Source organism: Sorex araneus, chromosome 3 (genome assembly GCF_027595985.1).
Source record: "Sorex araneus isolate mSorAra2 chromosome 3, mSorAra2.pri, whole genome shotgun sequence".
Taxonomy (NCBI): domain Eukaryota; kingdom Metazoa; phylum Chordata; class Mammalia; order Eulipotyphla; family Soricidae; genus Sorex; species Sorex araneus.
The window spans coordinates 44,909,664-44,936,989 of record NC_073304.1 but is presented as its reverse complement, the minus strand read 5'-3'; the positions used below and the strand labels follow the sequence as shown (position 1 = coordinate 44,936,989).

The 27,326-nt window shown below is 38.8% G+C and overlaps 1 protein-coding gene across 1 annotated transcript in view; it reads right to left on the bottom strand.

Annotated features, from left to right (window-relative positions):
* Positions 1-27,326, bottom strand: part of WDHD1 (WD repeat and HMG-box DNA binding protein 1) — a 72,207-nt gene that overhangs the window by 39,249 nt on the left and 5,632 nt on the right. The window contains exons 3-12 of the mRNA XM_004601759.2: positions 22,222-22,333; positions 16,703-16,854; positions 14,830-14,941; positions 13,693-13,743; positions 11,869-11,964; positions 8,974-9,066; positions 6,806-6,912; positions 6,454-6,595; positions 6,002-6,209; positions 807-991 (exon numbers count right to left, since the gene is read on the bottom strand). Of these exons, the coding sequence (XP_004601816.2) occupies positions 807-991; positions 6,002-6,209; positions 6,454-6,595; positions 6,806-6,912; positions 8,974-9,066; positions 11,869-11,964; positions 13,693-13,743; positions 14,830-14,941; positions 16,703-16,854; positions 22,222-22,333 (1,258 nt within the window). The remainder of the gene's footprint in view (positions 1-806; positions 992-6,001; positions 6,210-6,453; positions 6,596-6,805; positions 6,913-8,973; positions 9,067-11,868; positions 11,965-13,692; positions 13,744-14,829; positions 14,942-16,702; positions 16,855-22,221; positions 22,334-27,326) is intronic.

Sequence of the window (27,326 nt, the reverse complement as noted above, 5' to 3'; positions counted from 1 at the left end):
AAGGAATGGTGACAGATTTTCTTCAAAGATTTATCTCCTTCTAATATGAGTTGTCTTTTAAAAACAAGGGGGCTGGAGCTAAAGTACAGTGGGTAGAGCTGCTGACACAGGTTCAATTCCCAGCATCCCAGATAGCCCCCTCACGTACCAAGAAGAGTAATTACTGAGTGCAGAGCCAGGAGTAAGCCCTGAACATAGCCAGATATAACCCAAAAAGACCAAAAACAAACAACAAATAAAAAAACTCCAACAAAACACCTCTTACTAGTGTAATCACTTAGATAAAACTAATGTAGAAAATGAGCTTTGGAAACATAGAGGTATTAAAAATCAACAGTCATTTGCTCATTATGCCATTTTACAAAGCAGAATTTTTTTTTCTTTTTTTGGGTCACATCCAGCGATGCACAGGGGTCACTTCTGGCTCTGCACTCAGGAATTACCCCTGGTGGTGCTCAGGGGACCCTATGGGATGCTGGAATCGAATCTGAGTTGGCCGCATGCAAGGCAAACGCCTTACCCACTGTGCTATCGCTTCAGCCCAAGAACTTTAATTTTTATTAACAAGGCTGAAAAAAGATTAAAACTGAGTTAATCACAGAACTGATCATTCACAAAATTTAAATCAACCAAAGTGTTCCAGGTTAATGAAGGTTTTAAAAAATATTTTTACCAAGCAAAATTAACTCTAAAAAGTGTTCCAGGTTAATGAAGGTTTTAAAAAATATTTTTTACCAAGCAAAATTAACTCTAAAAAGTTAAGATGCTTAAATGTGAGATAAAAACATTTAAAAGTTCAAGCTTACCATGAATCTGTGAGTGAGATGCAAGGGTGTAGAACCTGACTGAAACGGTTTTTGCCGAGGAGTTGGCATAGGCCCATCATAAAATGGCCTTTGAGATGTTACAAGTGGTAGACTGTGAATGGTAGCTGCCTGATCATCTTCTTCCTCTCCTCTGAGTTTTGAACCTGTTTTTAGCATTGTAAGATCTAGAATATAAAAGATTATAATTAGAGACTCAAAATACCAGTGATCTAAAGAAAAAGGTAAAATGTTACAAATTCAAAATCACCTTTTCTATTCATGACATTCGTCCTTTCACTGGGTTAACATTTGCAGTGATGATGCAAATACAACAGTGTAAAACTGCTGATGCCTTAGCTTGTTAGCAATCTGTCAATGCATATTAACCATTACTCAGTAAATAAAAATATTTTTAAGGCCAAGGAGATTTGTACATTGGAGGCCCAGGCTCGACCCCCAGTACCACTTGATCCCCGGAGCACAAGCTGGAATGATTCCTTAATAATTTTTTAAAGTAAAAAATTATTTTTTATTAAGTTAAACCTTTCACATATTAAATTTTTTTGTCTTAAAATAATAAAGATACTTATCTCAAAAAACAAATCCTAAGCCCTAACTGTGCAATTGAATTGTAAGATAAACCAGCTATATGGCAAAAATTTTCTTAAAAATGCAAGTGAGGGGGCTGGAGAGATAGCACAGCGGGTAGGGCGTTTGCCTTGCACGCGGCCTACCCGGGTTCAAATCCCAGCATCCCATATGGTCCCCTGAGCACCGCCAGGAGTAATTCCTGAGTGCAGAGCCAGGAATAGCCCCTGTGCATCGCCAGGTGTGACCCAAAAAGCTAAAAAAAAAAAAAAAATGCAAGTGAGGCTGTCATTTAAGAAAAATAACTGACAGAATGTGCTGAAGTAGTAACCCTCCCTTTTATGGATAGGAGAGTTAGTCACTCACTATAACAGAGATAGAAACTGTATGCATTTGGGGGAGGGGAGGGAAGGTCGGGGATTTAACCTGGAACCTCAAACATGCAAGGCAAGTATTCTACCACTAACTACATATATGATCTCTGAGATAGAAACATTTTTATTCACAATTGTCTACTTTTAATTACTTTACCTTCATTGTGGATGTTTAAAAAAAAAAACTAGCTAATAGTTTTCAGAAACAGAATTATAGCCATTTCTGAAATGTCTCCAGATGACTATAATTTCTAGTTTTTTAAGGAACAGATCATGGGAGGTTTGGTTCATCTTTTGGACACTGAAGTAACCCTTGGCTACATACCTGACTGTTACTTCACTAGTCTGAACATACTGAAACAAAAAGCTACTTACATATAAGAACAATTAAGCAGAAAACAAAGGGGAAAGATGTTCCTTTGGGAAGATTCCATAATAACTGCAAAAATGTGAATGATCTAGACCAGTCAGTTTCATTTACAACACTATTTTGTATGAAATCACTACATGATAAGACTATATTTGTGTAAACTGCCAAACTCTGGAAGAAACTATACCTTCTAGTTAAACTTAAGTATAATAGAAAAAAATATGTTTTGCTAATGATAAAAGTTGATGAGAACTGGTTATGCTACCAATACTAAGAAAACAAATTTTTAATAATGTATCAATATTATGTCTGCAAATTTAATGAACCATTATTTTCCAAATTACCAGTGCATGTTACAAAATCTAACAGAAAACTGTTTTAAAGTTACACTAATGAATTTTAATGAAATAGAGTTGAAAAGTAAGTTTTTGTATTCCATATTTGCCAACATTTTTAAGAAGTTATCATGGGGCTGGAGTGATAGCACAGCGGGTAGGGCATTTGCCTTGCACGCAGCTGACCCGGGTTCAAATCCCAGCATCCCATATGGTCCCCTGAAGACCACCAAGGGTAATTCCTGAGTGCATGAGCCAGGAGTGACCCCTGTGCATCGCCGGGTGTGACCCTCCCCCCAAAAAAAGTTATCATGTGTTTAGTTTTCATGTAGTATTAAAAGTACATTAAAGAATATTCATCTGAAAAGCTATTAAAATGTTTCTCCCTTTTCAAGCAACATATTGGGATAAGGCTGAATTTTCAACATTTCCAGCAGAAATGATATGTGTCAATATATGAGCCAGCAGTGATGACACATGGGCCCTCACGGGATGGAGGTGGAGCCAGCTCTTGTCCTCCCCGCCCCAGTGAGACCCCCAGCAGCCGCCCAGTAGCTCTGGCTACTGATTAAGCTGCTTAATGGCCATGATCCCTGAGACAAACGAACGAATCTCAGAACCCAGCGGCTTTTGGCAGAAAACCCTACAGATGCAATTATTAAAATGTCACTGTCACTGTGATCCCGTTGCTCATCGATTTACTCGAGCGGGCACCAGTAACGTCTCCATTGTGAGACTTGTTGTTACTGTTTTTGGCATATCGAATACACTACAGGGAGCTTGTCAGGCTCTGCCATGCAGGCAGGATACTTTCAGTAGTTTGCTGGGCTCTCCCAGAGGGAGGAAGGAATCAAACCTGGGTGGGCTGAATTTCAAAACTGCGTGACTGTAATAGCGGCTGCATGACATCAGATGCTATTCATAATCAGCAATAGAAAACAAATTGTCTAATGTTGCCTTTTTGGCAAGTCTGAGTGTTGGGGGAAAATCCCAAATAATAATGGTGGGTCTGGTGTCGAAATATTGAATGTAATCAAAGTAGAGAGAGAGTGGGGCTGGAGCAATAGTACAACAGGTAGGGCATTTGCCTTGCATGAGGTCCGACTTGGGTTTGATTCCCAGCATCCCATAGGTCCCCTGAGCACCGCCAGGAGTGATTCCTGAGTGCATGAGCCAGGAGTAACCCCTGTGCATAGCAAGGTGTGACCCAAAAACAAACAAACAAACAAAACAAAACAAAACAAAAAAAGTAGAGAGAGAGTAATGTGGAAATCATCTGCCACACTGGTAGTGTGTGGGATGGGAGAGATACTGGGGGTTTTTGGTGGTGGAAATGTGCACTGGTGAAGGGACAAGTGTTTCATCATTGTGTGACTGAGACTTAAACCCGAAAGCTTTGTAACTGTTCTCACAGTGTTTCACTATATAAATTTATTTAAAAAAAAAAAGAGTTCAGGAGTAGAAGAAGAAATTACAAGTCAGATATTAGATACTTGTGGAAAAAGGTTAAATAATGCTACTTTTCTTATTAAATTTGCTTCCATAAAAAATGTTATGTTTGAGTTGGAGAGATAAAATAGGTATGTTGCTTGTCTTGCACAAAGCTGACTCAGGGTTTGATCCCTAGTATCCCATATGGTCCCCCAATCAATTGGTGGTGGAAAATGAGCACTGGTGGAGGATGGGCACTCGACCACTGTATGACTGAAATGCAAGCACAAAAGTTTGTAAGTCTGTAACTACTTCACGGTGATTCACTAATAAAAAATTCAAATAAGTAGAGAGGAGGAAAAAAAGGTGATTTCTGAGGGCACAGCCAGTAGTAACCCCTGAATGCAGTCAAGTATGCCTTCCTCCATTCCCCCCACTCCCCAGAGTTATGTTTACACATAAGTGTTGTTACCCTGAAGTAGTTATTTTTTTAAATCTCTGACTTACAACATGGTAAACAGCAGTAACTCCATAAATAAATACTGTTACGGATTCTTCAAATTTTATGCATAAAAGAGCTTCTGAGACAAAAGCATTTAAGACTAATGTTGTATAAACTCTTTAATTATCTATAGGCAGCATATGTTTATAACCATATATTGACACTTTAATTGTTAATATTCAAAGGTGTTATTTCAACATGTCAGTTCTAGCACTTTACTTGAAGTGAGAACTTCACCTTTGTAACTACTCAGATTACCTGTTACTCCTTGAGATAGCCTAATAGCTTGTACCTATCATAGAATTGTTGTTGTTTTTTTTTTTTTTTGGCTTTTTGGGTCACACCGGCAATGCACAGGAATTATCCCTAGTAGTGCTCAGGGGACCATATGGGATGCTGGGAATAGAACCCGGGTCAGCCGCATGCAAGGCAATTGCCCTCCCTGCTGTGCTATCGCTCCAGTCCTCATACCTATCATAGAATTTGTGGGGCCAGAGGAATTCCATAATGGGTTAACTCATGCTTTGCAGGCAGGAGGTCCAGGTTCAATCCCTGGCTCCATATAGCTCTTTGAACACCATCAGGAACAAGCCTGAGCATAAAGAAAACAGTAGTTCCTGGGGCTGGAGCAATAGCACAGCGGGTAGGGCGTTTGCCTTGCACGCAGCCAACCAGGGTTCTAATCCCAGCATCCCATATGGTCCCCTGAGCACCGCCAGGGGTAATTCCTGAGTGAAGAGCCAGGAGTAACCCCTGTGCATCGCCAGGTGTGACCCCAAAAAAAAAAAAAAAAAAAGAAAACAGTAGTTCCTGAACACCACCCGATGTCAACAATTTCCCACCCCATCCTTGCCAAAATAAAAAAAAAAACACCCAATTTGTCCATTTCATCTACGCTAAATTTACAGGCACAAAGCTATGTGTAATTCTACTACCTTCAAAAAAGTAATGCTGTTTTACAAAAACATAATATGAAGTGTATTTGCAATTAAAATTCTGATTTTCAAAAGTAAAAATGGGTAATTTTAATGATGTGATTAAAGTCTAATCATTTCAACAAGCACTGAATATAAAAAAGACAGACATTCTTATAATATCATCAAAATATAGTTGCATTTTATACTTGTATCACATTTTAATTTGAATTAATCACATTTCAAGTGCTCAACAATCATAGGTGGCCAGGTGTCAGTAAACTGGATAGTATTACAGGCTCAATGTTGATGCCGCCTTATTATTGCTATTAGTCACTTGGTTCTTGTTTTTTTTTTTGCTTTTTGGGTCACACCCAGCGATGCTCAGGGGTTACTCCTGGCTCTGCACTCAGGAATTACTCCTGGCGGTGCTTGGGGGACCATATGGGATGCCGGGGATCGAACCCGGGTCGGCCGCATGCAAGGCAAACGCCCTACCCGCTGTGCTATCGCTCCGGCCCCTCTGATACCTTTTTAACATAAGTATTTAAAGCTATAAATTTCCTACTACATACTGATTTAGCTACATTTTATAAATTCAGTAACTTTAATAGCGTCCATAAAAATTAAAAAACATTAATCAACAGGGTGGATTATCACAATCAAAAAGTTAATGCATACCAACTGAGTTTTCATCATCTTCTAATATGTGACTTCGTTGTCTAAGACGTCCTGACGTCTTCATGAGGTCATCGTCATCCTCATCATTTATAATCCCTTTTGAAAAAGAGGGGGTCTTGATTGTATTGTCATTAAGAAAATCACCAGCATTACTTGAATCATCTCCATCAAAAAGGTCATTGTAATCCTTTTCTACTCTGTTAGATACCTTGAACAAATTAATGCGAAAATATTAGTTATTTGGATGATTTCAATTACACAAAATGTAATCATTATATATATATTCGTATGTATACATACACTTATCTATAAATTCAGGGAAACACTATTACAGATCATTAGTGAGCATCTAATACAGTAACATGAATTATAACTTTCAAGAAAATAATGCAGTGGACTTCCAAATCCACTTGGTCACAGAAAGACTTTGAAAAAAATGTATTACTCATTACCTCACTGTTTGCTGTTTTTCCACTGAAGTCACAAACATTCTCCAAGAGTCCTAAATTTCCTTCTGCATCTGTATAAGCTATCTGATCACAAGTAGGATGCCAAGCCAGACCACAAATTGCATAACCTTTCTCATGTTTTACCCTAAAAATTTAAAGAATGAGTTCTTAAAAAACTATCAAGGAAAATATAAACTATGTATATGTCAGAATATGTCTTAGAATATGTTAGTTTTGACAAACTATGTGCTTTAGTTTACATTTTGACAATGTAACAGTTGCTAATTTTAAATGCTCCATAAAAAAAAATCTGATAGAAATAATCAAAAAAGAAACAAGATATACTGAATCATACCTTTCCAAGCAATCTCTGGTTTCCACATTCCAAACTATAATTAAACCATTAATACTCCCGGCAGCTAAATATTTCCCACAAGGAGACCAGGTAACTATATTCAGGGCCTAGGGGGAAAAAAACTATAATATAATAATTTTGCATAACTGAAACCATACACTTCTTTAGTCTCAAAGTTTACGTTTTTATAACCTTATTCTATATGTTACAATTAGATCTGATACCACGAAAGACAAAACAAAGCACAGTTACTTTTTAACTTCCAATAATATCCATTACTAGTACCTATTATTTATCATGGTAAAATTATAACAGCACTATTTTTTAAGTGAAACACATTTATCCAGGAAACAAAGGGAGATAAGGAAAAAAGGTAGGTAAAGATATGTGCTCAACAGAACACACAGGCTCCTCCAAAGTGGTAAAGAGCAAAGTACAAGCAAGAATGTGCGGACAATTTCCTCAGAATGGGGAAATGCCTATGAAGAAACAACACATGATTACTCCTTAACAGTTACCATGAAGATGAAAAGAAGTAGGGGCAGAGGTAATAGTACAGTGGGCAGGGTGTTGGCCTTGTATGCAGCCAACTGAAAGATTTCATCCCTGGCATCCCATATGTCACTCCCTGCCCCCCACCAACCACCACCAGGAGTCATTCCTGAGTGTAGAGCCCGGAGTTACTCCTGAGCATTGCTGGGTGTGGCCCCAAAACAAAAAGATAAAAAGAACTTATAAGTGAGTGAAATAAAACACTGAGACTGATCAGGCCTGTCTCAACCGCAAAGTGGGTGTCTGTGAAAGAGAGGCAGAAAATGGATACAGACAATCAACTTTTAATCTGTTCTGAAGTTCCAAAGCCTACAACAAAAGTCACAGTGAACCCAAAACAACAAAGGCTAATTACTGATAATCTAGGAATAGTGTGTTTTAAAATATCTTCTGTATCACTATATTACTGTCATCACGTTGCTTATCGATTTGCTCAAGCAGGCACTGTTTTTGGCATACTGAATATGCCACGGGTAGCTTGCCAGGCTCTGCTGTGCAGGCAAGATACTCTCGGTAGCTTACCGGGCTCTCCCAGAGGGGCAGAGCAATCAAACCCAGGTTGCCGCTGCATGCAAAGCAAACGCCCTACTGGCTATGCTATCGCTAGCTGATCTTTTCTTCTTGTGAAATTGCTAGGGTTAAATTTTCATTCTCTTAAATTAAAAGATCTTATTTTTTGTCCAGTTTCACGAAGAAGAAAAGATCAGCTAGGACAAACCACAGACCAGTACTGTCCCATTATTGACAAAGCAAGAAAAGGTTATATAGTTTATATAAAGAAATTATATAGATTTCTTCCCTTTTCCAGGACCCTCAGGAGGAGGACAACTAGCTCACTCCTTGCTCTGCTGAAGACCCAGCTGCCACACCCACACCCCACAGTTCCATCATGCAAACAGCTCAACTTCACTGCTTCACCACTCATCTCTGCAGATCCCACGCTGGTGAAACTTGGTACACTGGTTTTCAGTCCCAAAACTCTGGTGATCGTCCCAATTTTACAAATCCTGGAGCTTTTTTAGTACATGGCAACATAGTCCATTGCATGACACCTCCCAATTCCACAATCCTGACATCCCAGTAGGAGCACACCAAATACGATGGCAAAGAGGCATAGAAGCCAACTTAGCTCAATAAACAAAAACAATAACACAGAAGGCTCAACTACCAACAAACAGCTCAGTAAACTCTCAGGCAATGACTTTAAAGATCCCACTCTGAGATATAACAATTTTCACAAATATTCTTTTACTAAAATACTTTTCAATAATTCTATTAGCTATTTTGTACTAACAAGCAACATAAAATAAATTATTTTGTGCCTGCTAAGGGACAGGCATGAGGAGGTGGGGGAAACTGGGGACAATGAGGACAATGGCGGGGAAAGATCACACTGGTGATAGGACTGGTGTTAGAAATTGAATACCCAAAACAACTGTATTATGAACAACTTTGCAAAACATAGTGTTTAAACTTAAAATAAAAATTAAATTTTAAAAAAAGGAAATCAGTAAAAAAGAAAGTTCCTATTTCCAATAATATTTAATTGCAAGTTTATATAGGCAGAGCTTACATTAATTATTCCTCTTAGCTTATTGAAGTGTCATAAAACTTACCTGAGAAATAAAATTATCTGAAAGATCAAATTGATTACTCCAAGTTTCTCTTCTATACAGCTTAACAGATTTTTCCACAGGAACTGCAAGTAACTAATAGCAAAGATTAAGAATTAAATCTTTATGCTAAATTAAAGAAATAAAAAACAGAAAATTCATCCAAGTAAGCTTACAAAACTTAAAAAAACTTGTAAGTACTAGTACTTATTGTTTTTTGGGTGGTTCCTATACAGCAATTCTCGGGGGCCACTATAAGCTGGGTATTCAGGGGTCACCCCATGCAAACAGACCCTTAAGTTATCTCTATGGCCCCAATTAGTAGTTTTAATGCTTTTATTTTGGTTTGATTTTTGTTTTTGAGATACATCTGGTGATGCTCAGGGATTACTCCCGGCTCTTTGCTTAGAAATCACTCCTGGTGGTTCTCGGAGGGAATATATAGAATGCAGGAGATTTAACACAGGTCAGCCATGTGCAAGGAAGGCACCCTACCCAATGCACTATCATTCCAGACCCAATACCACTTCTTAAAGAATGTAAGCTCTTCTATCTAAATATCCATCCCATTTGTTGACAGAAAAGAAATCCAATATATCTGAGATGCTTTCAATCGTTTGCTATTACAAGCAAGAATACAGGGGTCAAAGAGGTGGCATATGGGGTGAAGTGCTTGCTTTGCACATGATCAACCCCAGTGCAATCCCTGGCACCATATATGGTCCTCCAAACACCACCAGAAATAATCCCTAAAGCACAGAGCCAAGAGTAAGCCCTGAGAACCACGCAATGTAGTCCCCTACTCCTCCAAAATAAGAATGTATGTCTACAGGTACTACCTTTCAGTCACTCTGATAAAAATTGCCATCTCTCTTCCATAAAGCAAAATTTAAGTACCTTTTAAAAAGGAAGTTAATATCCTTACATAGTCTTCCAAATCAATTACAGAAAAAAAATTAAGCTTGCATATTCTATTCTTTTTTTCAATGGGAAATGTTGCAAATAGCAATACTGTGCTATTTTTATTCATTTTAAATTATTTAGGTTTCCTAAGGGGAAAAGCCCTATTACATTTCCTAATTCCTTTCATATAGAATGTATACCTTTATTACTTATTAACGTTCTCTTGTTTTAATATTTACTGGGATACTGTTATCTATAATACTATTTACGGTGGTTTCATGCTAGAATGTATACTTTCATTTTTTTGTTTTGTATTTGAGGCACACCTGATGGTGCTCAGGGCTTACTCCTGGCTCTATGCTCAGAAATCTCCTGATTCCTGGAGGGGGTCAGGGGACCAAATCTGGATCAACTATGTATACGGCAAGCACCCTACCCATTTTACTATTTCTCTGGTTTCCAGATGTATATTTTTAAAAGTTCACATGACACAAAACAGTATAAATAGAAAACAAAATCTCCCTGCATCATATTGATACTTACCAAAGCAAATATAAACACAGACTACACAAACATGCAAGAATGCATATATACAATATACACAAATATAGACAGCACACATAATTCACAGCCTTTTCTATATATATACACAGACTATTCTACAATCTGGCTTTATACTTAACTGCATCTGAAGATCATTCCATGTAAAGAATTATAGCTCATTCTAAATATTTTAGATATTACACTTCAGGAATATCACCATTTCTTTATCTAGTCCCTATTAATGAATATATATACACACACGTATATACACACACACACACACACACACACACACACACACACACACATCCTCGGAGAGCTGAGCAAGCTAAACATGGCGTATTCAATATGCCAAAACAGTAACAATAGGTCTCATTTCCCTGACCCTGAAAGAACCTCCAATCGTTGGGAAAGACGAGTAAGGAGAGGCTGCTAAAATCTCAGGGCTGGGAGGAATAGAGACGTTACTGGTGCCCGCTCAAGTATAGCACAGTGATACAGTGATTAATGAATATTCAAAAAGAATTTCCAGGGGCCGGAGCAATAGCACAGCAGGTAGGGCGTTTGCCTTGCATGTGGCCGATCCAGGTTCAATCCCCGGCATCCCATATGGTCCCTCAAGCACCACCAGGAGTAATTCCTGAGTGCAAAGCCAGGAGTAACCCCTGAGCATCGCTGGGTGTGACTTAAAAAGAAAAAAAGAAAAAAGAAAGAAAAAAGAATTTCCATTCTTTTGCTATTTAAAGGGAACAGATGGGTCTGTCAATTCGGTATTGGAAAACAATATTTTGGTACAACATTTTATTTACATATACCCTGTGGTGCATATATATGAATATGTTTGTAGGATATATTTTCTTGTACAACCCCATTGATCTCCTAAATATAAAAATTTCATTTGCAAATAATGACCATTATCCATTGTCCTTTCAAACCTCTCATTTGTTTTCTGTGTAAACTAATACCTCCAAAATGTTGCAAACCATTAGAGACTACTCCAAAGTTGTACCATAAGTGAAGTCAAAGAAAAATAAAAAATTAAAGAGAAAAGTACTTTCAAAAATTCTTTTTCTTTAAAAAGTTGAAATGTTTCCTAAAATATTTCTGTTAATTAGTTTGCAAAAAATTCTAAAATTAAAAAAAAAAGATTCTAAAATTTTCAATCCAAATAAAATAGTTACAATTTGGAGAACTGCTCTAATGTTAAAAGTTGATAAGGAGGGGCTGGATCAATAGCACAGGGGGTAGGGCGTTTGCCTTGCACGCGGACGACCCAGGTTTGATTCCCAGCATCCCATATGGTCCCCTGAGCACCGCCAGGAGTGATTTCTTAGTGCAAAGCCAGGAGTAACCCCTGAGCATCACCGGGTGTGACCCAAGAAGCAAAAAAAAAAAAAAAAAAAACTGGTAAAAAATAATGAGAACAGAAGTTGAAAAGTAAGATTCACTTACCTTCCCACTTTTTGGCTGCCAAGCAAGTCTACAGATTGATTTTGCATTTACCACATCATTGCATTTTTGTAGCAATGGCCAACTAATAGCACATGTCTGATTAAAAAAAAAAGAAAGAAAGAAATTTTATTTTTCTTCATGAAAATTCTCCCCAAGACAGACATAGAAGGACTGCACTCATTTGTGGAGTATAGGATAACATCACATGAGGCTGACACCCAAGGACAGTAGATACTAAGGGCCAGGAAGATTGCCCAATAGCTAGAAGCCTGCTTCATGAGTGGAGGGGAGAAGGCAGACGGAATAGAGAAGGGATCACTAAGAAAATGATGGCTGGAGGAATCAGTTGGGATGGGAGATGTGTGCCGAAAGAAGATAATGGACCAAACATGATGACCTCTCAGTATCTGTGGTTGCAAGCCCTAATGCCCAAAAGCAGAGAGAGAGTATGGGGAATATTGTCTGTCATGGAGGCAGGGGGAGGGTGGGAAAGAGGAGGATATATCCGGGATATTGGTGGTGGGGAATGTGCACTGGTAGAGGAATGGGTGTTTGATCATTGTGTGATTATAACCCAAACATGAAAGCTTATAACTATTTCACAGTGATTCAATTAAAAAAAAATCCATAAAAAAGAAAGAAAATTCTCTCCAAACAGATACAGAACTGACTACACATAATACTAATATGTCAAAATAATGTCAAGCTCAAAAAAAGCAGTTTAGTTCACTTTGATCTAAATATAATATTTGATGTACCTGTTACTGTCTTTCAAAGGTTAAAAAAAAAAGAGCACAGGTATTAGTTAATTAAGAATATTCCTTTTTAAAATCAGCAAAAAAATACTCTAGCTGAAAAATGAATTATACACAACTAAAATCCAATATATTGAATGCTTAAGTTTCTATGAAAATGAACTTAACAGATTTATTATAAAATGTTCAAGAGTCAAAGTCAAACCTATTTAGCATAAGAATGAAAGGGTTGGCTATGGAGGTATTAGCTGCAGGAAATATTCTCGCATTAGTCATATCACCTAGAATTATGCCAACGCATTTATGATAGTCTCAGGAAGAATACAGAGAGCTTTCCTTACATCCCCTCTAAAACTTTTATGTAGGTTGAAATACATTATTTATGTGATTCCCCAAATCAAATATGGTTCATGCCTTATTTTATTTTTTAATTTCACGTGTAGGGATCAAGAATGTGGTAGTTTGTAAATATAAAGTGCTTGAATTTTTCACAATAATTGACAAAAACCTAAAAATAAAATATAGGGATCAGAGAGAAAATACAGTGAGTAAGGAGCTGGTCTTTCACTCAGCAACCTGGGTTTTGGTCCTGGTACCACCAGAATTGATTCCTGAACACAGAGCCAGAGTAAGCTCTGCACCACGGCGTGTGGTATAAAACCCAACACAAATAAACATAGATACCATTTTCCTTATGATTTGGTACAATAAGTTTGCATTTGATTATTGTGGAATTTGATCACAAGAATTAACATTACTCGGGGCTGGAGCAATAGCACAGCGTGTAGGGTGTTTGCCTTGCACACAGCCAACCCGGGTTCGATTCCCAGCATCCCATATGGCCCCCTGAGTACCACCAGGGGTGATTCCTGAGTGCAGAGCCAGGAGTAACCCCAGTGCATTGCCAAGTGTGACCCAAAAAGCAAAAAAAAAAAAAAAAAGAGTTAACATTACTCAAAATAAGCAAATTAGATAGAACTATATTAATTAGGACCACTAATACAATATGTAACACCCAAAATAGGACAGCAATGATCAAAAGGTTTTACATTCAAATCGATGAGTTTACCTGATCTAAAGTTTGCCACACTCGAACAGATCCATCACAACTAGCTGATGCCTGCAAGCATAAATAATAGATTTCTCTATAATTACAACCATAATACAATATAGTAATTGGTTCAATTATGACGAATAAAGGTGTTTTTAATCATCTGTGTGAAATTTTCTAATTCAAAACATGTCAAAAAAAAACACCAGAGGGGGGTGTGGATAACACTGGTTTGTCCTTGCTCCTCCCACAGTGAGCTTAGGTTTATTGAGTTACTCCCACCACAGTGCTTCTGGGACACACCCAATTCCACCAGGCACTCCTAATCCTATACTGATTTTCTCTTTATGTCCTTTGCATGGTTTAGCAATGTCCTTCCTTTCTGTATAGACACAGAAAGACAGTTGATGCTATGCTTTGTAACATGAGAGTTAATAGACTTTGAATAATATTTACTCCTGGGGCACCCATCATATTTACTTAGGCCTCAGTTGTGGTTACTTGCTGATACCTCCAAAAGGAGGGTCCCAATGAGGGACTTGGATGGACCCAGGTCAAACTGTAAGCTACCCTGGCATCGAAAAGCTAAGCACCACAAGAAATATAATACAAGCACAGTTATGGAACAAACTGTCATGATCCAAAAAAAAGTAACTGATGGATCCTGCTGGGGTAAGGAAAAACTAACCTGGCCTGAGGACTGCAGTCTGGAATATATAGTGAGATATTCCCAGGAAGAGCCGCCCTTACTGTGTTCATACAAAATGACTAGAAATATTAGTATTCAATATGATTGTTCAAATGAATTACTAGCTTAAGAAAGGAAAAAGCAATGAGCCTTTAGATGTCTCCTACCAACCTAGAGTGCTGAACCCCCAGATGAAATCTTGTCCTTGAGTTAATCTCCTAAAAGAACTTTCCCTAAAGGAGAGGTTTTACATCATTTATTGTTATGATAATGTTCAACCCCCTCACCTATGTGTACCCCCACCCTTCATGATTTCCATATAACTAATGCTATGAGGAGGCAATAAAAAGGTTACTGATTACCAACCAGCCTGTGGACTGTTCCTCTAGTGGGGGGAACAATTCTCAGCCACCAAAACAACAGGACCCTCACCCACACTTCTTGAACTCACTGGGGGTGGATATTACCAGAAAAATGTCTTTAGGATCAAAGGAAAGACTTAAAACAGGAGCATCATGTCCTCGAAATGTTTTCTGCTGACTGCAATCCATCACATCCACAACTTTGACAAGAAAATCACTGTAAATAAAAGTAACAAATCTGTAAATGCCTATACAAAAGTCTCTGCTAAAAGCTATTTCCCAAGTATTTCTAAATTATACTAGCACATGCTATAACTTTCAAATAGCAATTTGTGAAATCTGGCAACAAAATTTAATGGTACACCTTTTAGTTTTATCTGTAAAGATGCTAAAAACACAAATCAAGATTTCACATGGGTCAAAGATAGTACAGGGGTAACAGTCTTATATTGCATGAAGTCAACCCTGGCACCACATGATTCTGAGCACAGAATTAGGAATCAGCCTGGAGCACCATCAAATGTGGCAAAAATATTTTTTTTCACATGATGCTAAAATCAAATACTACCTACATGGTTTCCTAATTAAATCTTAAGCTTCACTATCTGCTAATGTAAGTATAGCTAAAACCATTTTATATGTTGTTATGTTGTATAGCAGGGATACTCAACACTGCTGTAGTGCTGGACTTAGACTTAACGCAATGTCATGGGTTGCACTCGGTGATGCCACAAGTACCAAACCCTGGGTCTCACACATGCAAGGCTCCATCACAGTCACATTCCTGAATCCCACAAGCATGTTTTTAACTTTGTTTTTGGGCCACACGCAGCAGTGCTCAGAGATTACTCCTACTCTATGCTCAGGGTAACGCATGGCAGGGCATAGGGGACAAAGTGGGGTGCTAAGGATCAAAACTAGGTCAGCAGCATGCAAAGTAAATGCCCTATCTTTCTTTCCACAAGCCTTTTTTAAAATTTTATTTATTTATTTAGTTTTGCTTTCTGGGTCACACCTGGTGATGCACAGGGGTTACTCCTGGCTCTGCACTCAGGAATTACTCCTAGAGGTGCTCAGGAGATCATATGGATGCTGGTAATCAAACCCGGGTTGGCAGCATGCAAGGCATATGCCTTGCCTGCTGTGTATCACTCCAGCCCCCACAAGCATTTTTTAAAGTACTATGCATTTCACCCCAACTAACAACTTAACTTTTTCCCCCTCAGGCAAAAAGATATCAAATATCAAACAGAAAAAAAAAAACTTTTCTCTTTCTTCTGGTAAGCAATCCTCAAGGAAAACAGCAAAATAACTAAGAAAATTAAAAACAAAACAAAACAAAAAACCCACCATGCTGTATAGCCCAAGTTCTATCTGAAACATCTGGGAAGATTTTTTTTCTTATTATCATCTTCCTCAACCTTTTTCATCATTTACTAAACGGGCTATTTTGGGTAAATACAACAATACATTTCAATTCACAAAGAAAAACAAATGTATACTGAAAATCTCTACCAGGGGTAGAGTTAGAAGAGTAGCAAGGGCCTTTGCCTTCCACACAAATGACCCAAGTTCAATCCCCAAAATCCCATATAATTCCCTGCCTCCTGCCAGGAGTGATCCCTGAGCATAGAGCCATGAGTAGTCCTGAATATTGCCAGGGGTAGCCTAAAACAAACTAACAAAATAAATAAAACCCTCCACTGAGGGTTGGAAAAAGAGTGCAAAAGCTAAGGGAATCATAATCACTACATATGATTCCCTGAGCACAGAGCCAGAACAGCCCCTGAACACCATTAGGCGAGGCCTGACACTTCCCCAACCACCATAAAAGACCTCTTACTAGAAAAAAGACATGAATAATAATTGAGACCTCCACCCACAAAGAAGGGAGTCCTGAAAATGTAACCCTAAAAGCAATAAATTAGGTCATTCTGTCTTAACATTATTTCCGTTTTGGGTACATGAAGAGTCCTACCTAGATCCAGCAGCAATTTTTGTACCATCTCCGTTATAGACAACATGGTTTGCATTTGTGGTGAAGCGAGTCAATAAGCCATCTGGAACTCCTTCAGGAAATGTGTGTACTTGAATAGTATTGTTAGATACTGCAGTAACCAATTTTCCATTCTAAATGAAAAAATAAAGACAAAAATCATTAGCAAAAGAAGTCTGAATCAATTGGGAGCCATTCCACAGTTTAAAATCCTACAAAAAAGAAAAATCTTCATAAATGTAGTTCATGTCAAAAGAATATCATTATTTAAGGCTATATTATCAATGTAAAATTTTTCTGAACTACCTATAAGAAAAAAGTTGTATTGGCTATTTTTTTTTGCCTTTTTTTGGGGGGGGGAGGTGTCACACCCGGTGATGCACAGGGGTTACTCCTGGCTCTTCTCTCAGGAATTACTCCTGGCGGTGCTCGGGGGGGGGGGGGGGGGGACCATATGGGATGCTTGAAATCGAACTTGGGTCGGCTGCGTGCAAGGGTAAATGCCCTACCCACTCTGCTATCGCTCCAGCCCCTATATCGGCTATCTTAAAACTGTCATTCTAGGCGACAGAGATAACTTGAGGAGCTAAAGCTCATACTTTCCAGATGGGAAGTAAAGGCTCAACCTTGAACTTCACAGTCTCCTGAGCACCACAAGGAACAAGAAACCTTAGTGCACAGAGCTGAGGTGAGAATAGTCCCTGAGCACTGTCAAGTGTGGCCCCGAAGCAAAAACAAACAACAAAAGTGTAAGTCCCACTTTACCTGCCAAATTTGGGCATTTGAATTTTCTTAAACTTCTAGTGAGAAAAAGACTTAAATGTATTTATGTATTTCCAAATGCTACAAAGATGAAGTAACTATAGATAATCTGAAAGAAGAGCATATTTGAAGGGATGAACATAATATCCAGACTATATTGTTGCTCTGTTTCTACAGTAAAACCATCAGATGTCATTTTTGGAATAAAGTCTAAATGCAAAATGCCTGGCTCCTTTTAAAAAAGCACAAAATAAACTGAGGATTTTAAGATCTGGAAAATGATCAGCAGGCAACATTGTTTTGCAAAGCTTTTAGCTAAGAATCATAAAAGGTCATGGATTGCCCCTAACACATTAATTTTATTACTCCTCCAGGAAGAATTAAGCCCCAAGGGACTAAATTAGTCTACCAATCTCATACAAGCTTTCGTAAATCATATGGTCAATTTATTAACTTAGATTAAAACAGTAACTGTCAAAGAAACAAACCAGTCAATTTTTTCCCCCCATGGAAACACTATCTATAGCAGTCTCAGCCATAATCATATACACTGGACTCACAACATATTTACAGTACCCACTTGCAATTAGAAAAGAACTTAGTGGGCAGAGTGACAATACAGTGGATAAGACAGTTGTCCTACATGTGGCCAATCTGAGCTTGATTCTAGCCACTACAAATGCTAATCTGATACTACCAGGTGTGATCCCCGAGCAGTCAGGAGTACAACTAGGTGTGGCCTAAAACTACCCCAATAAAGGAAAAATAAAATAAAATAAAAAGAACTTGGTTCTTTTCAGTGTCATATCAATGACACTGCTGACCCAGGTTTAATCCCTGGCACCAGAGTACCACTGGGAACTGGCTCCAACTCCTCTCTTTCCAAATAATAACAGTATAGATGATTTGAATCTGAACAGTAATATACACATTTTCAAATCCCATTATTAGAAAATTGTTGAAGTGCTATTTCCTAATTATAACCAATAATTAACATAACAAGCCTCATAAACTAAAATTATAATGTTAAAACTAACAATAATTTGAAAAGATGTTATTTTTCAATGGTGCATATCTGAAGCAACCAGGAGTTAACCCTGAACATAGAGCCAGGAGTAAGTCCTGTGGCACTGTTGGGTGAGGCCCAACACCCCCTCCCCCCATCAAAGGGTCTAAATCCAATTATCAGTATCCTTTCAAGAAAAAGGAGATGGAGGTTTGAGATACAAAGACACAAGAAGGTGATATGAAGATGAAAGCAGAGTAAAGTGATGTTACTACAAACCAAGGAACGCTGAGATTACTGGCAACTACCAAAAGCTAGGACAGACATGAAACAAATTCTCCCTCAGAGCCTCAAAAGAAATCAACCCTGCCAAGACCTTATTCACAAATGTTTTGCAACTCTCAAATGCAATATAATTTATTGTTTTAAATTTGTGACAAGTTGCTATAGTAATCCTAGAAAACTATAATCACTGTTTTTATAAACTTCTCATAATCAAAACTAGCACATGCTTATTGTAGGAAAAAGTATGAAACTGTTTCTAATTCAACTCACACACATTTATCTGAATTAGCACATACCCCATACATTAAGAAGCTTAGTCCTAATAAGTGCCCCCCACTTCCAGAAACCACTTTTAAATACAAATACTTGAATGTGAAAAACCCACACATTCAGTTTTAGAAGTATTGTGAATGTCCATTACTAAATTAGAATAAAAAAGTGCTTTTCTTATGCAAATATTTTCCCAAGTGCTCACTGAGGACCAGCAAGCAGTATTCTTCACTTTTGCCAATCTTTAGGGGGGAAAAAAAAATCAGAGGTCTTAAAGATGCTAGAAGGGGTAAAGTGATTACTCTGCAGGAGGCTGACCTGTGTTCCATCCCTGGCAACCCATGTAGTCCCCAAAACCCCACCAGGTATGATCCCTGAGCACAGTGATACAAAAACCAAAAAAGAAAAAAAGATAAAAAAAAGAGAAAGATTGCTTCCTTCATGAGATTTGACTTGTATTTAACATGTTATTCATTTATAGTCTTTTTTCTGGATAGCATTTTCCAATAAAAATTATCTTAGAAAAGATATCTAGGTGCCAGAGAGACAGTACAGTAGATAGCATGTGGCAAGCCTAAACTGAATCCCTGGCACCCCTATGGTCCACTGAGCACCAACACTAATGATCCCTAAGCAGACAGAAGTCCTGAGCACCACTGCATGTGGCCTTAAGCCCAATACATACACACATACATACATAAATGCATACATATACACACATACACACACACAAAGTATCAAAGATCATCTTTTCTACCTTAATCAACTTTGAAAAAATACAATTTTTTTATTTGCTTTTGGGGTCACACCTGGTAGTACTCATAGCCCACTCCTAGCTTTGTGCTCAGGGATCACTCCTGCTGGGGTTTGGAGAACCATATGTGGTGCCATGGATTGAACCCAGGTCAGTCACATGAAAGGCCAATGCCCTATCTAGATACCAGATACAGAGTACCACAACTCCAGCCCCCCCAAATACAATTTCTATTTAAAGTATTTTTTTCACCCAAATAATTGTACACTCAATTTAAAATTCATTACAAGTGAAAGGCGTGGTGATTTTTGCATATTTGCTACATCCTTTTCGAAACAGGACTTCCTATTCCAAGTAACTTACACGTCACTCCCAAATTTACCTTACATAAAATAATAGAGGGCCAAGTTAATACAACTGTGGTACAGTCTTGCACATCTAAAACTATGTACAGGTTTGGATCCACAGCACCAAAATAAAACACAAAACACACTAACTCCCCATCCTCCCTCACTGCAGCCCCTGGTAAACAAACCAGACCAAAACAAAAACACATTAGAAACACAAAATATGGAGAGATGGCACAGAGCATCATAGAACACCTGCCTTGAACCGTATGATGTGAGTTCAATCTCTGGTTCAATTCCTGAATACAATCCCAGTGACCCTCTGTTGAGGATCATAGAAAGCTTATGATCTTCAGCACACTACAACTGGGTAAGTGTGAATACCACAATCAAGGATGGATTCCCTAGTCATTGTAGCAACAACATCAAGAGGGAAGGAATAGGTAAAATAATAAATACCATTTTTTAAGAAAGAAAAGAGGGGCCAAAGAGAGAGGATAGTGGGTACAGCATTTGCACTGCATGTGGCCAACGTAGTGTAGTTCAGTAGCCAACACCTATATAGTTCTCTGAGCCCTGCCAGGAGTCCCTGAGTACACAAAATATGCCCTGCCCCCGCTCACCCCCCCCACTCCTGCAAAATATAGAAGAAAGAAAGAAAGAAAGAAAGAAAGAAAGAAAGAAAGAAAGAAAGAAAGAAAGAAAGAAAGAAAGAAAGAAAGAAAGAAAGAAAGAAAGGAAGGAAGGAAGGAAGAAAGAAAGGAAGGAAGGAAGAAAGAAAGGAAGGAAGGAAGGAAGAAAGAAAAAAGAAAGAAAGAGAGTGAGGGAGGGAGGGGTGGGGGACCGAGGGGGGGAAGGAGGGAGGGAAGGAAAGAAAGAAAAAAAGGAAAGAGAAAGGAAGGCAAGAAAGGAAGAAAGGAAGAAAGAAAGAAAGAAAGAAAGAAAGAAAGAAAGAAAGAAAGAAAGAAAGAAAGAAAGAAAGAAGGAAGGAAGGAAGGAAGGAAGGAAGGAAGGAAGGAAGGAAGGAAGGAAGGAAGAAAGAAAGAAAGAAAGAAAGAAAGAAAAGAAAGAAAGAAAGAAAGAAAGAAAGAAAGAAAGAAAGAAAGAGAGAGAGAGAAAATATTGATTAAAGTCTTTTTTGCTGGGAAACCCCATCAATAATATAAATCAGAGCTGGAGATAGTACAGAGAGTAGGGTGCTTGCCATGCAAGAAGCCAACCCAGGTTCGATCCCTGACATCCCATTGGTCCTCTGAGCACTGCCAGTAGTAATTCCTAAGTAGAGAGCCAGGAACAATCCCTGAGCATTGCTGGATGTAGCCTCAAAACAAAACAAGAGAGCTAAGCAGAGTCTTTCACCCCTGAGCCTGTCTTCACTGGGGCCCCTCGGAGGAGGTGTGTTGAGTTTCCCTCGGCCGAGGACCTCCGGAACCCAGGCAAAGCCATGCTCAAGGCCCCTCTCCACACATTCGAATGAGCCTCACACATGAAAGAACCAGCAGAGAAACCCAGGTATGTAGGACCCGGGCCGAGATCTCCAAGCCTGCTCGGATCAGGACTGGGCCTCTTCTGCTCAGATCCCCCATTTTCCAGTAGCCAGGCAGTCACACCCAGAAACTGCCCCCAGCGCTGTGTAATCCCACCAACGGCAGTGCTCAGGGCTCTGGTGGTGCAGAGAAAACCAATATAAAGTATTTTGAACATCATCATTAATATCTAGTCACCTTGAATAAAACACTGATTTTACCTGTAAAAATGCTCAAGGGGTCTGAAGCAATAGTACAATATGTAGCATGCTAGCCTTGTATGTGGTAGACCTGGCTTCGATTCCTAGCACCCTGTATGATCCCCAAAGCCCACAAGAAGTAATCCCTGAGCACTTAACCAAGAGTAAGCCCTGAACACTGCTGGATATGCCCCAAAACACACTTCTGGATTTGTTATGCAGTTCTTAGATTATGTTTCATGAGAGAAACAAAAGGTACAGTTTTATTAAAAATTTTCCATAAAAATAATTTTTATCCAAGCAGATCACAGCACTATCATTTCACATCACTTGATGTAATGTTTTAAATACCTTCAAAGCACATGAATATGCCTTTTCTCCAACATTAATGGACTTAGGGTCATCATCATCCAAGTTTTCCCAAATTCTCACATCACCATCACTTCCACATGTTACAATATAACTGTGAAGGAAACACAAGTAGTGAAAAATCACATCATTTTTAGCAATTTTTTTATGCTACTTTATCTTTAAAAATAAAGTAAAATCAAGTTTTAGCCAATACTTTCTCAATAACAAAAATCTCAATAGTAAGGACTACTAACCTTCTTTTCCTTTAAAACCAAGTTATTCCGATGTTCTCTACACTTCCTCTTTGGCATAAATATTTTAGTTTTTAGAGTATCCTGCCCGAACAGCTACCCGGGGAGTATTCGATATGCCAAAAACTGTAACAAGTCTCACAATGGAGACGTTACTGGTGCCCGCTCAAGCAAAATAGATGAAAAAGGGACGAAAGTGTTCATCTAGATGACAGTGCTACAGTGTAATAAAATAAGAAAGGAGTGTGCAACCTCTGTAACTGCAAGGTATACCTTGCTCACCATTGTGTCTCTGGAACAAAGTCTGACATGTATGTTTGCTGAACTAATTAATGGAAGGATGAAAAGAGCTCCATTAACCAAAGTCGATTCTTCAAATGGCTAACCATATTTCTCAATCCTGTTTTAAGCCTCTCATCCTGCAAATGCTTTTCTTCATTACAGCTTATCTAGACACATAATCAAGTAAAACACCAAATACAATAAACAGCATAGAAGCTGTTAGAAGAAAAATATTAATGCCCAGAAAATTAGAGGTAGTATTTACACCGGGAAATCGAAGGACAAGTAAAACTAGAAACACTAGGTTTTGTTTTTATTAAAATAGGGTGGGGCAGCTCCAAATAGGTTAAAAAAAAAAATGAGCCAGATCTGAAGTAAAGCAAAGAGAGAGTTTATCTGGTAAACAGTCCAAGAAATGGAGAAATAATATGTGGAATGGGATTATCCTATTTAGGATGATCTTAATATCAGAACAAAGGGTTTGGTCTCCTCCCAATAGGTGTATGCTATAAAAAGGACTATAAGGCCAGTTTGCTAAAGACAACCCTGACTCTTGCATTCATCTAATTTGGCATTTATCCTGAATTTTTCACTTTCAAGCATATTAGTGTAGTAGCATCAAAACTGAATGGGGCAGGGGCTGGAGCAATAGCACAGCGGGTAGGGCGTTTGCCTTGCACGCGGCCGACCCGGGTTCAATTCCCAGCATCCCATATGGTCCCCTGAGCACCGCCAGGAGTAATTCCTGAGTGCAGAGCCAGGAGTAACCCCTGTGCATCGCCAGGTGTGACCCAAAAAGCAAAAAAAAAAAAAAAAAAAAACTGAATGGGGCAGATTTGACACTTCTGGTTCCTGTTATGATCTTGTTTAGTGTGTTCATTCAATGAGTAGGTTCTCCTTTTCAGTACCTGAGTAAATTTGAAATCAACTAGATAATTCACTTCTTCCCTTCAACCCTTTCTTGATGTAATAAAACTAAAATTTCCTTTCAAGGACAACAGTTGTTAAACTGGTAAAGTTCAAAACTCAAAAGTCAAAAATAAACCCCTTCACAGAGCTATTTCGATCTCTTGCAGTGACGAGGATTTCACATTGACCTTCAACTGCCCTGCAGGCACTAAGAGTGTTCCCAGCAACACTGGAACTTGGAAGCCTCTGCAAGCACAACAAAATAAATGTGATTTCTGGCATACCACCACCAATTGTGTGTTAGCTCTTGATGGGTCTGCAACTTCCAACAAGTTCTACAAACAAGTATACAAGTATTGTAACCAAGTGTGTGCAACATCCAGTGATAGCAAGAAAGAAAGGGGGACTAAGTAAAAACAAAAGAAATTAAAATTTAAATATACAATTAAAAAAAAAATTGGTACTGTGGACCAAACCCTAGGCATCACACATTAAGCATATACTCTTATCACTAAGTCTTATCCCTCTACCCCTGCATCACATTCCCAATCCTAGAGATAAAATTATTAATTTTGCCTTAATTAGGCAAACTTTGTAGACTATGCAGCACTGTGATATAAACAATACTCTAGGCCCTGAGCAATACTATAGCAGGTAGGACACTTTCCTCACATGCAGCCAACCTGGGTTCAATCCTTGGAACCTCATATTGTCTCAATACCCTGAGCATAGAGCCAGGAGTGAGCCCTTAGCACAACCAGATGTGGCCCCCAAATAAAGGGAAAAAAGTTTCTACTAAATTAAAAAATCTATGAAGCACAATGTACTTGAAATTATAATTCATAACTGTGTCCATAGAACTTGCAAGAGCAATTTAAATAGACACCATAGTGCCAGATTTTTAAATAATTTTATTATACTTAGAGCAGCTGGATGATTTTTTTTCCCCCTGATGTTAAATGCACAAAAATACGTCAACATTGCAAGAGGTGCTTTCTCTTCAGCCTAATATCTATGAAAATATTTGAGCCTCAGGGCCAGAGATATTTCAGCTTGAGTTCTTCCTCATACCCTGTGCCCCTACCCCTCTTCAGTGTGGCCCCATTACTCCTGCACCACTAGTGCTGTGCCACCAGGCCCTAATACTGAACAGTTTCACCAGCTTGACTAAGTATATCAGGGAGTGCCACCTAGAACCCCAGAAACAATTTGGAAGGCTCACTCTAAAAAAGAAAAAAAAAAGAAAAACATGAATAAATTAAAATACTTGAGCCATTGAAGAGCAAAGTTACAAAATTGAAGTGTCCTATTATGATAGCATTATTATTACTGAAAATAAGTCCTCTAAATTACAGTTACATTTTGTTCAAAATCAGTTAGAAATCTTTAATCAAATCATTCAACTTAAGTCTTTGAAGCTTTTAGTGAAATGCAATTAATGAGAAAGTCTATTTATCCCCACAACAGTAAACAATAATCAAACAATTTGTACATTAAAAGCGGAAACAATGAATGATTTAATTTTGAAATCCTGTAATTGCACTTTGGAATATCTTGATTTGCAAGAAAATCTCTTGATGGAACTGTTCTTTCCAATTGTATAAATTTGTGCTCTGTGCCAAAATGAAATGAAATTGAGTTTAGGATTAAATTTATAAAAAAATTCAAAGGAATCATAATTGATAAATTTTTATGCACTGCACTGTATCACTGTTGTCCAGTTGTTCATCGATTTGCTCGAGTGGGCACCTGTAACGTCTCCATTGTGAGATGTGTTGTTACTGTTTTTGGCATATCGAATACGCCACGGGGAGCTTGCCAGGTTCTGCCTGTGGGTGGGATACTCTCAGTAGCTTGCTGGGCTCTTCGAGAGGAACAGAGGAATCGACATGGGTCGGCTGCATGCAAGGCAAATGGAGACATGTGTTGGTTTCCTGGCTTGGTGCTAGGAGCCTGCCCTGAGCACAGGGCTGGTAGTAGTTGCCACTTAGTGAGCGGATGGCTTACAGAAAACCTGGTCCATGTCATTTCAAAGATCACTGTATCACTGTCATCCCACTGCTCATCAATTTGCTGGATCGGGCACCAGTAACGTCTCCATTGTGAGATGTGTTGCTACTGTTTTTGGCATATCAGATACGCCATGGGTAGCTTGCCGGGCTCTCTGAGAGGGACGGAGGAATTGAACCCGGATTGGCCACGTGCAAGGCAAACGCCCTAAATTTTTATATTTAAAACTAATGAAAGGGGTTGAAGCAATAGCACAGCGGGTAGGGTGTTTGCCTTGCACGCGGCCGACCTGGGTTTGATTCCCAGCATCCCATATGGTCCCCTAAGTACCGCCAGGAGTGATTCTTGAGTGCAGCGCCAGGAGCAACCCCTGTGCATCGCCAGGTGTGACCCCAAAAAGCAATAAATAAATAAATAAATAAAACTAATGAAGGAGGGGCCAGGGAGATAGTATAGCAGAAAGGACCTTGCAGGCAGCCAACCCAAGTTCAACCCCCTGAATATCATATGATCTCCACAGCAGATCCAGGAGTGATCCATGTGCACAGATCCAGGACTAAGTCATGTGTGTGTGTGTGTGTGTGTGTGTATCACTGTCATCCCATTGCTAATCAATTTGCTCGAGCAGGCACCAGTAACATCTCCATTGTGAGACTTGTTATATATATATAACAAGTACATACACACACATATATATACACACATATATATACACATATATATACACACACACACATATACAGAGAAAGAGAGACAGAGAGAGACAGAGACAGAGACAGAGAGATGGGGGCAGAGATATAGTATAAGGGTAAGACTGTCTTATACACAGCCAATTCTAGTTTGATCCCAACACCACATGTGGTTTCCTGAGCACTGGCAGGACTGATCCCTGAACACAGAGCTCAGAATAAGCCCTTTGCAGAACCAGATGTGGTCCCCCCAAATAACAAAAACAAAAGCTAAATTGTATTTTTATGTTTAAATTCTTTTCGAAACTTAACCCATCCTCAAAAATTTCACCTATCCTCAAAGGTGTCCTGTCCTATTATAGATGTCAAATTTAAAATTTCACTATAAATTTCTGAGCAGGACTAATTCTATTATGCTTTTATTCTCCATGATGTAACTACAAAAAGTCAACAATTACCAAGACATGTTTTCCCCTCCTGAATTCTCCATTCTCACAGAGCCATGTTCTTTTCTTATCTTTCCCTCAATAACCCTTCTACCAGGCCTCATGGGATTCATGGTCAGGAACCAGCAAAATCACTGTATCCTCAACTTTCTCTCTGAACATTTCTCTGAGGACAATGCTTCCTCTTCAATTCTCTTAAGTGGTAGCTGATTTCTTTTCTACATCCCTCCGGGATCTGGTAGTGGAACTTTCTAGCACTTCATTGCCATTTCCATTCTATTGCCACGCCCTACTCTCTCTTAAGAAAAAAGAAAAGGGGCCCAAGGGATGGCTCAGTGGTAAAAAAGCACCTCCCATACAAGAGGGAGGACGTGAAATGGGTTTCCCAGTGTTGCCCACGCGTGTCAACTACGGTCCTAGAGACCTCCAGGGCCACAATAGTGTGTGATCTCTAGGGCAAAGCCAGCTGTGTGTAAAGCACTTTGAGTAAAGTGTGTAAACCCCAAAAAGTACAACTG